The 11,508-nt window shown below is 45.8% G+C and overlaps 1 protein-coding gene across 1 annotated transcript in view; it reads right to left on the minus strand.

Annotated features, from left to right (window-relative positions):
* Positions 1 to 11,107, minus strand: part of LOC139407439 (aldehyde dehydrogenase 8 family, member A1) — a 47,931-nt gene extending 36,824 nt beyond the window's left edge. The window contains exon 1 of the mRNA XM_071151230.1: positions 10,808 to 11,107. Coding sequence (XP_071007331.1) covers positions 10,808 to 10,954 — 147 coding nt within the window. The 5' untranslated portion in view covers positions 10,955 to 11,107. The remainder of the gene's footprint in view (positions 1 to 10,807) is intronic.
* Positions 11,108 to 11,508: the final 401 nt, after the last annotated feature.

An 11,508-nucleotide genomic window follows, 5' to 3' on the forward strand; every position in this document is an offset into this window, starting at 1 on the left:
GTGAGTTCAGGTGAACAGAGCAGGGAACTGACAAATATAGTGGAGGAAATGAACAGGTGATGAGTGAGTTCAGGTGAACAGAGCAGGGAACTGACAAATATAGTGGAGGAAATGAACAGGTGATGAGTGAGTCCAGGTGAACAGAGCAGGGAACTGACAAATATAGTGGAGGAAATGAACAGGTGATAAGTGAGTCCAGGGGAACAGAGCAGGGAACTGACAAATATAGTGGAGGAAATGAACAGGTGATGAGTGAGTTCAGGGGAACAGAGCAGGGAACTGACAAATATAGTGGAGGAAATGAACAGGTGATGAGTGAGTCCAGCTGAACAGACCAGGGAACTGACAAATATAGTGGAGGAAATGAACAGGTGATAAGTGAGTCCAGGGGAACAGAGCAGGGAACTGACAAATATAGTGGAGGAAATGAACAGGTGATGAGTGAGTCCAGGTGAACAGACCAGGGAACTGACAAATATAGTGGAGGAAATGAACAGGTGATGAGTGAGTTCAGGGGAACAGAGCAGGGAACTGACACATATAGTGGAGGAAATGAACAGGTGATGAGTGAGTCCAGGTGAACAGAGCAGGGAACTGACAAATATAGTGGAGGAAATGAACAGGTGATGAGTGAGTTCAGGGGAACAGACCAGGGAACTGACACATATAGTGGAGGAAATGAACAGGTGATGAGTGAGTCCAGGTGAACAGACCAGGGAACTGACAAATATAGTGGAGGAAATGAACAGGTGATGAGTGAGTTCAGGGAACAGAGCAGGGAACTGACACATATAGTGGAGGAAATGAACAGGTGATGAGTGAGTTCAGGGGAACAGAGCAGGGAACTGACAAATATAGTGGAGGAAATGAACAGGTGATGAGTGAGTCCAGGTGAACAGACCAGGGAACTGACAAATATAGTGGAGGAAATGAACAGGTGATGAGTGAGTTCAGGGGAACAGAGCAGGGAACTGACAAATATAGTGGAGGAAATGAACAGGTGATGAGTGAGTTCAGGTGAACAGACCAGGGAACTGACAAATATAGTGGAGGAAATGAACAGGTGATGAGTGAGTCCAGGTGAACAGAGCAGGGAACTGACACATATAGTGGAGGAAATGAACAGGTGATGAGTGAGTCCAGGTGATCAGAGCAGGGAACTGACACATATAGTGGAGGAAATGAACAGGTGATGAGTGAGTCCAGGTGAACAGACCAGGGAACTGACACATATAGTGGAGGAAATGAACAGGTGATGAGTGAGTCCAGGTGAACAGAGCAGGGAACTGACACATATAGTGGAGGAAATGAACAGGTGATGAGTGAGTCCAGGTGATCAGAGCAGGGAACTGACACATATAGTGGAGGAAATGAACAGGTGATGAGTGAGTCCAGGTGAACAGACCAGGGAACTGACACATATAGTGGAGGAAATGAACAGGTGATGAGTGAGTCCAGGTGAACAGAGCAGGGAACTGACACATATAGTGGAGGAAATGAACAGGTGATGAGTGAGTCCAGGTGAACAGAGCAGGGAACTGACACATATAGTGGAGGAAATGAACAGGTGATGAGTGAGTCCAGGTGAACAGAGCAGGGAACTGACACATATAGTGGAGGAAATGAACAGGTGATGAGTGAGTCCAGGTGAACAGAGCAGGGAACTGACACATATAGTGGAGGAAATGAACAGGTGATGAGTGAGTCCAGGTGAACAGAGCAGGGAACTGACACATATAGTGGAGGAAATGAACAGGTGATGAGTGAGTCCAGGTGAACAGAGCAGGGAACTGACACATATAGTGGAGGAAATGAACAGGTGATGAGTGAGTTCAGGTGAACAGAGCAGGGAACTGACACATATAGTGGAGGAAATGAACAGGTGATGAGTGAGTCCAGGTGAACAGAGCAGGGAACTGACACATATAGTGGAGGAAATGAACAGGTGATGAGTGAGTCCAGGGGAACAGAGCAGGGAACTGACACATATAGTGGAGGAAATGAACAGGTGATGAGTGAGTCCAGGGGAACAGAGCAGGGAACTGACAAATATAGTGGAGGAAATGAACAGGTGATGAGTGAGTTCAGGTGAACAGAGCAGGGAACTGACAAATATAGTGGAGGAAATGAACAGGTGATGAGTGAGTTCAGGTGAACAGAGCAGGGAACTGACAAATATAGTGGAGGAAATGAACAGGTGATGAGTGAGTCCAGGTGAACAGAGCAGGGAACTGACAAATATAGTGGAGGAAATGAACAGGTGATAAGTGAGTCCAGGGGAACAGAGCAGGGAACTGACAAATATAGTGGAGGAAATGAACAGGTGATGAGTGAGTTCAGGGGAACAGAGCAGGGAACTGACAAATATAGTGGAGGAAATGAACAGGTGATGAGTGAGTCCAGGTGAACAGACCAGGGAACTGACAAATATAGTGGAGGAAATGAACAGGTGATGAGTGAGTCCAGGGGAACAGAGCAGGGAACTGACAAATATAGTGGAGGAAATGAACAGGTGATGAGTGAGTCCAGGTGAACAGACCAGGGAACTGACAAATATAGTGGAGGAAATGAACAGGTGATGAGTGAGTTCAGGGGAACAGAGCAGGGAACTGACACATATAGTGGAGGAAATGAACAGGTGATGAGTGAGTCCAGGTGAACAGAGCAGGGAACTGACAAATATAGTGGAGGAAATGAACAGGTGATGAGTGAGTTCAGGGGAACAGACCAGGGAACTGACACATATAGTGGAGGAAATGAACAGGTGATGAGTGAGTCCAGGTGAACAGACCAGGGAACTGACAAATATAGTGGAGGAAATGAACAGGTGATGAGTGAGTTCAGGGGAACAGAGCAGGGAACTGACACATATAGTGGAGGAAATGAACAGGTGATGAGTGAGTTCAGGGGAACAGAGCAGGGAACTGACAAATATAGTGGAGGAAATGAACAGGTGATGAGTGAGTCCAGGTGAACAGACCAGGGAACTGACAAATATAGTGGAGGAAATGAACAGGTGATGAGTGAGTCCAGGTGAACAGAGCAGGGAACTGACAAATATAGTGGAGGAAATGAACAGGTGATGAGTGAGTCCAGGTGAACAGACCAGGGAACTGACACATATAGTGGAGGAAATGAACAGGTGATGAGTGAGTCCAGGTGAACAGAGCAGGGAACTGACACATATAGTGGAGGAAATGAACAGGTGATGAGTGAGTCCAGGTGAACAGAGCAGGGAACTGACACATATAGTGGAGGAAATGAACAGGTGATGAGTGAGTCCAGGTGAACAGACCAGGGAACTGACACATATAGTGGAGGAAATGAACAGGTGATGAGTGAGTCCAGGTGAACAGAGCAGGGAACTGACACATATAGTGGAGGAAATGAACAGGTGATGAGTGAGTCCAGGTGAACAGAGCAGGGAACTGACACATATAGTGGAGGAAATGAACAGGTGATGAGTGAGTCCAGGTGAACAGACCAGGGAACTGACACATATAGTGGAGGAAATGAACAGGTGATGAGTGAGTCCAGGTGAACAGAGCAGGGAACTGACACATATAGTGGAGGAAATGAACAGGTGATGAGTGAGTCCAGGTGAACAGACCAGGGAACTGACACATATAGTGGAGGAAATGAACAGGTGATGAGTGAGTCCAGGTGAACAGAGCAGGGAACTGACACATATAGTGGAGGAAATGAACAGGTGATGAGTGAGTCCAGGTGAACAGAGCAGGGAACTGACACATATAGTGGAGGAAATGAACAGGTGATGAGTGAGTCCAGGTGAACAGAGCAGGGAACTGACACATATAGTGGAGGAAATGAACAGGTGATGAGTGAGTCCAGGTGAACAGACCAGGGAACTGACACATATAGTGGAGGAAATGAACAGGTGATGAGTGAGTTCAGGGGAACAGAGCAGGGAACTGACACATATAGTGGAGGAAATGAACAGGTGATGAGTGAGTCCAGGTGAACAGAGCAGGGAACTGACACATATAGTGGAGGAAATGAACAGGTGATGAGTGAGTTCAGGGGAACAGAGCAGGGAACTGACACATATAGTGGAGGAAATGAACAGGTGATGAGTGAGTCCAGGTGAACAGAGCAGGGAACTGACACATATAGTGGAGGAAATGAACAGGTGATGAGTGAGTTCAGGGGAACAGAGCAGGGAACTGACACATATAGTGGAGGAAATGAACAGGTGATGAGTGAGTTCAGGGGAACAGAGCAGGGAACTGACAAATATAGTGGAGGAAATGAACAGGTGATGAGTGAGTTCAGGGGAACAGACCAGGGAACTGACACATATAGTGGAGGAAATGAACAGGTGATGAGTGAGTCCAGGTGAACAGACCAGGGAACTGACACATATAGTGGAGGAAATGAACAGGTGATGAGTGAGTACAGGGGAACAGAGCAGGGAACTGACACATATAGTGGAGGAAATGAACAGGTGATGAGTGAGTCCAGGTGAACAGACCAGGGAACTGACACATATAGTGGAGGAAATGAACAGGTGATGAGTGAGTCCAGGTGAACAGACCAGGGAACTGACACATATAGTGGAGGAAATGAACAGGTGATGAGTGAGTCCAGGTGAACAGACCAGGGAACTGACACATATAGTGGAGGAAATGAACAGGTGATGAGTGAGTCCAGGTGAACAGACCAGGGAACTGACACATATAGTGGAGGAAATGAACAGGTGATGAGTGAGTCCAGGTGAACAGAGCAGGGGAACTGACACATATAGTGGAGGAAATGAACAGGTGATGAGTGAGTCCAGGTGAACAGACCAGGGAACTGACACATATAGTGGAGGAAATGAACAGGTGATGAGTGAGTCCAGGTGAACAGAGCAGGGGAACTGACACATATAGTGGAGGAAATGAACAGGTGATGAGTGAGTCCAGGTGAACAGAGCAGGGAACTGACACATATAGTGGAGGAAATGAACAGGTGATGAGTGAGTCCAGGTGAACAGACCAGGGAACTGACACATATAGTGGAGGAAATGAACAGGTGATGAGTGAGTCCAGGTGAACAGAGCAGGGAACTGACACATATAGTGGAGGAAATGAACAGGTGATGAGTGAGTCCAGGTGAACAGAGCAGGGAACTGACACATATAGTGGAGGAAATGAACAGGTGATGAGTGAGTCCAGGTGAACAGACCAGGGGAACTGACACATATAGTGGAGGAAATGAACAGGTGATGAGTGAGTCCAGGTGAACAGACCAGGGAACTGACACATATAGTGGAGGAAATGAACAGGTGATGAGTGAGTCCAGGTGAACAGACCAGGGAACTGACACATATAGTGGAGGAAATGAACAGGTGATGAGTGAGTCCAGGTGAACAGAGCAGGGGAACTGACACATATAGTGGAGGAAATGAACAGGTGATGAGTGAGTCCAGGTGAACAGAGCAGGGAACTGACACATATAGTGGAGGAAATGAACAGGTGATGAGTGAGTCCAGGTGAACAGACCAGGGAACTGACACATATAGTGGAGGAAATGAACAGGTGATGAGTGAGTCCAGGTGAACAGACCAGGGAACGGACACATATAGTGGAGGAAATGAACAGGTGATGAGTGAGTCCAGGTGAACAGAGCAGGGGAACTGACACATATAGTGGAGGAAATGAACAGGTGATGAGTGAGTCCAGGTGAACAGAGCAGGGAACTGACACATATAGTGGAGGAAATGAACAGGTGATGAGTGAGTCCAGGTGAACAGAGCAGGGAACTGACACATATAGTGGAGGAAATGAACAGGTGATGAGTGAGTCCAGGTGAACAGAGCAGGGAACTGACACAAATAGTGGAGGAAATGAGCATGTGATGAGTGAGTCCAGGTGAACAGAGCAGGGAACTGACACATATAGTGGAGGAAATGAACATGTGATGAGTGAGTCCAGGTGATCAGAGCAGGGAACTGACACATATAGTGGAGGAAATGAACATGTGATGAGTGAGTCCAGGTGATCAGAGCAGGGAACTGACACATATAGTGGAGGAAATGAACATGTGATGAGTGAGTCCAGGTGAACAGAGCATGGAACTGACACATATAGTGGAGGAAATGAACAGGTGATGAGTGAGTCCAGGTGAACAGAGCAGGGAACTGACACATATAGTGGAGGAAATGAACAGGTGATGAGTGAGTCCAGGTGAGTCCAATAACGCTGATGCGAGTGACGAGGGAGCGCAGGTGTGAATGATGGATGGCAGGGGTGAGTGATGGAGGGCAGGTGTGAGTGATGGAGGGCAGGTGTGAGTGATGGAGGGCAGGTGTGAGTGATGGAGGGCAGGAGTGTGTGATGCAGGGTAATCTGGCGCTAGAAGTAAGATCCTTTACCTCAGTACTTTGATGAAGCACCTTTGGCAGCGATTACAGCCTCCAGTCTTCTTGGGTATGATGCTACAAGCTTGGCACACCTGTATTTGGGGAGTTTCTCCCATTCTTCTCTGCAGATCCTCTCAAGCTCTGTCAGGTTGGATGGGGAGCGTCGCTGCACAGCAACATTCAGGTCTCTCCAGAGATGTTCGTATGGGTTCAAGTCTAGGCTCTGGCTGGGCCACTCAAGGACATTCAGAGACTTGTCCCGAAGCCATTCCTGCGTTGTCTTGGTTGTGTGCTTAGGGTTGTTGCCCTGTTGGAAGGTGAACCTTGGGCCCAGTTTTAGGTCCTGAGCTCTGGAGCAGATCAAGGATATCTCTGTACTTTACTGCATTCATTCATTTATTTATTTATTTAATTTAACCAGGTTTCACATTTATTTAACCAGGTAGGCTAGTTGAGAACACCTTTATTTAACCAGGTAGGCTAGTTGAGAACACCTTTATTTAACCAGGTAGGCTAGTTGAGAACAAGTTCTCATTTACAACTGCGACCTGGCCAAGATAAAGCATAGCAGTACGACACATACAACGACACAGAGTTACACATGGAGTAAAACAAACATACAGTCAATAGTACAGTAGAAAAAATTATATATACAGTGAGTGCAAATGAGGTAAGATAAGGGAGGTAAGGCAATAAATAGGCCATAGTGGCAAAGTAACTACAATATACCAATCAACTGGAGTGATAGATGTGCAGAAGATGGATGTGCAAGTAGAGATACTGGAGTGCAAAGGAGCAAAATAAATAAATAAATACCAGTATGGGGATGAGGTAGATAGATGGGCTGTTAACAGATGGGCTGTTAACAGATGGGCTATGTACAGGTGCAGTGATCTGTGAGCTGCTTTGACAGCTGGGGCTTAATGCTAGTGAGGGAGATATGAGTCTCCAGCTTCAGAGATTTTTGCAGTTCGTTCCAGTCATTGGCAGCAGAAAACTAGAAAGAAAGGTGGCCAAAGGAGGAATTGGCTTTAGGGGTGACCAGTGAAATATACCTGCTGGAGTGCGTGCTACGGGTGGGTGCTGCTATGGTCACCAATGAGCTGAGATAAGGAGGGGCTTTACCTAGCAAAGACTTGTAGATGACCTGGAGCCAGTGGGTTTGGCGATGAGTATGAAGCGAGGGCCAGCCAACGAGAGCGTACAGGTCGCAGTGGTGGGTAGTATATGGGGCTTTGGTGACAAAACGGATGGCACTGTGATAGACAACATCCAATTTGTTGAGTAGAGTGTTGGAGGCTATTTTGTAAATGACATTGCCGAAGTCGAGGATCGGTAGGATGGTCAGTTTTACGAGGGTATGTTTGGCAGCGTGAGTGAAGGATGCTTTGTTACGTTCATCTTTCCCTCGATCCTGACTAGTCTCCCAGTCCCTGCCACAGAAAAACATCCCCACAGCATGATGCTGCCACCACTATGCTTCACCATAGGGATGGTGCCAGGTTTCCTCCAGACGGAACGCTTGGCATTCAGGCTAAGAATTCAATCTTGGTTTCATCAGACCAGAAAATCTTGTTTCTCATGATCTGAGAGTCTTTAGGTGCCTTTTGGCAAACTCCAAGCGGGCTGTCATGTGCCTTTTACTGAGAAGTGTCTTCCGTCTAGCACTCTACTGTAAAGACCTGATTGGTGGAGTGCTGCAGAGATGGTTGTCCTTCTGGAAGGTTCTCACATTTCCACAGAGGAACTCTGGAGCTCTGTCAGATTGACCATCGGGTTCTTGGTTACCTCCCTGACCAAGGCCCATCTCCCTTGATTGTTCAGTTTGGCAGGGCGGCCAGCTCTAGCAAGAGTCTCAGTGGTTCCAAACTTATTCCATTTAAGAATGATGGAGGCCACTGTGTTCTTGGGGATCTTCAATGTTGCAGAAATGTTTTGGTATCCTTCCCCAGATCTGTGCCTCGGCACAATCCTGTCTCTGAGCTCTACGGACAATTCCTTCCACCTCATGGCTTGGTTTTTGCTCTGACATGCACTGTCAACTGTGGGACCTTATATAGACAGGTGTGTGCCTTTCCAAATCATGTCCAATCAATTGAATTTACCTCAGGTGGACTCCAATTAAGTTGTACAAACATCTCAAGGATGATCAATGGAAGAACGATGCACTTGAAATACATTTTGAGTCTCATAGCAAAGGGTCTGAATACTTACGTAAATAAGGTATTTCATTTTTTTTATGTTTTAATACAACTGCAAACATTTCTAAAAACCTGTTTTCACTTTGTCATTATTGGGTATTGTGTGTAGATTGCTGAAGAAACAAATATATTTTATCATATTTAGAATAAGGCTTTAACGTAACAAAATGTGGGAAAAAGTCAAGGGGTCTGAATACTATCTGAAGGCTCTTTATGTTGAGAAACACCAGACACTCCAACCCAAACTAGACAGTGAGAAACACCAGACACTCCAACCCAAACTAGACAGTGAGAAACACCAGACACTCCAACCCAAACTAGACAGTGAGAAACACCAGACACTCCAACCCAAACTAGACAGTGAGAAACACCAGACACTCCAACCCAAACTAGGCAGTGAGAAACACCAGACACTCCAACCCAAACTAGACAGTGAGAAACACCAGACACTCCAACCCAAACTAGACAGTGAGAAACACCAGACACTCCAACCCAAACTAGACAGTAGGAAACACCAGACACTCCAACCCAAACTAGACAGTGAGAAACACCAGACACTCCAACCCAAACTAGACAGTGAAAACACCAGACACTCCAACCCAAACTAGACAGTGAGAAACACCAGACACTCCAACCCAAACTAGACAGTGAGAAACACCAGACACTCCAACCCAAACTAGACAGTGAGAAACACCAGACACTCCAACCCAAACTAGACAGTGAGAAACACCAGACACTCCAACCCAAACTAGACAGTGAGAAACACCAGACACTCCAACCCAAACTAGACAGTGAGAAACACCAGACACTCCAACCCAAACTAGACAGTGAGAAACACCAGACACTCCAACCCAAACTAGACAGTGAGAAACACCAGACACTCCAACCCAAACTAGACAGTGAAAAACAACAAAGGTATTCTAGTTGCCAGAACGTCTTGGCTTTCCAGCTTTTAACCAACCTAACTTCTTACTTGAACATGTTGTGTGAGTTTAATAGAACGACTAGACCCGGGTCCATTGATCTAGCAGTTGGTTAATCATTAGCTGTCCGTCTGTTGACTTTGCACAGAGCAAAGGTACATCTCTGTGACTCAGCAGAATAATTTAAGGTATAGGTACATCTCTGTGACTCAGCAGGAGGACATAGGCAGAATCATTTAAGGTATAGGTACATCTCTGTGACTCAGCAGAATCATTTAAAGTATAGGTACATCTCTGTGACTCAGCAGAATCATTGAAGGTATAGGTACATCTCTGTGACTCAGCAGGAGGACATAGGCAGAATCATTTAAGGTATACACTTGTCAGAATATCAGAATATCATGCATTACGTCAGCTCATATCATGCATTATGTCAGCAAATAGCATGCATTATGTCAGCAAATATCATGCATTATGTCAGCAAATAGCATGCATTATGTCAGCAAATATCATGCATTATGTCAGCAAATATCATGCATTATGTCAGCAAATAGCATGCATTATGTTAGCTCATATCAAACATTATGTCATGTCATGCATTATGTCAACTCATACCATGCATTATGTCAGCTCATATCATGCATTATGTCAGCAAATAGCATGCATTATGTCAGCAAATATCATGCATTATGTTAGCTCATATCAAACATTATGTCATGTCATGCATTATGTCAGCTCATACCATGCATTATGTCAGTTCATATCATGCATTATGTCAGGTCATACCATGCATTACGACAGCTCATACCATGCATTATGTCAGGTCATACCATGCATTACGACAGCTCATACCATGCATTATGTCAGGTCATACCATGCATTACGACAGCTCATACCATGCATTATGTCAGGTCATATCATGCATTACGACAGCTCATATCATGCATTATGTCAGGTCATACCATGCATTATGTCAGGTCATACCATGCATTATGTCAGCTCATATCATGCTGTCTTCTACTTTCTCCAGTATGTATGGGGTTGCCTATAGGCCTTCAGTACTTAGTGTGTCAAATCACACAACGTGATAGATTGGCCCACTTAGTGTAAGTACATGATAGATACATTGTATCGTAATAGCATTACTACTACACTATATTGTAGCGACACTTGAACACGTAGGCTATCGGGGTTAACTACACGGCCAATGCACAGCTAAGGAATAAATGAACATTTCATGTCTGCAGCAACAAAATGCAAAACGACAGACAGATTCATCTGAGGACGACCATAGGATCACGCGTCGCTCCTAACCCCACCTCATCCGTTCCGCTGTCGGGCACTTTGCAGTAGACCTCCCCGGTGGAAGGGTCGTAGGAGTCGATGTGTCGGGAGCACGGGACGAACTTTCCTCCGATGTAGTTCTCAAGAACGAGGTGTGTTCGGTGGTCAGCGGTCTTCGACATGGCTCGGCTGGCAAATAGTGTTATTATGAAGACTATACTGTTAAAATAATGGCGAGTTGAGGTGGAGACCAGGATGAGAAAATATGAATCACCTGTGGAGACACTCGGCTCGCAGGTACAGATGTTCTCACTTCTCACGGCTCAATTAAAACGCGTGAAGTAACGGGACCCTGGAGTCCCTCCCACTTTACAACCAGCGTCGGGTCAACGTACCAAAAGACAGCCTATTCCCTACTTGATGCACTACTTTAGAACAGAACTCATAGGGCTCTGGTCCCAAAATAGGGAACTATAAAGGGAAAAAGGAAGGTCTTTAGGAAGCATTGTTGTCAGTGTTGTCATTCGGGTCATATGGTCCAAAGGTATTGTAGTTATTGCCATGGACCAATAGAAACTTCTAAAATTGTTATTGACGGGACAAGGCACCAATCGTTGTGGAGTGGAGGCGGGACGTTGATAGTATACGATTTTCAATAACTTACATAGCATACATAAAATAAACTAGATCCCCTTTTCTAGATCCCCTACAATACAGCCCCACAGTGGAGGTGTCA

This window comes from Oncorhynchus clarkii, chromosome 4 (genome assembly GCF_045791955.1).
Source record: "Oncorhynchus clarkii lewisi isolate Uvic-CL-2024 chromosome 4, UVic_Ocla_1.0, whole genome shotgun sequence".
Taxonomy (NCBI): Eukaryota; Metazoa; Chordata; class Actinopteri; order Salmoniformes; family Salmonidae; genus Oncorhynchus; species Oncorhynchus clarkii.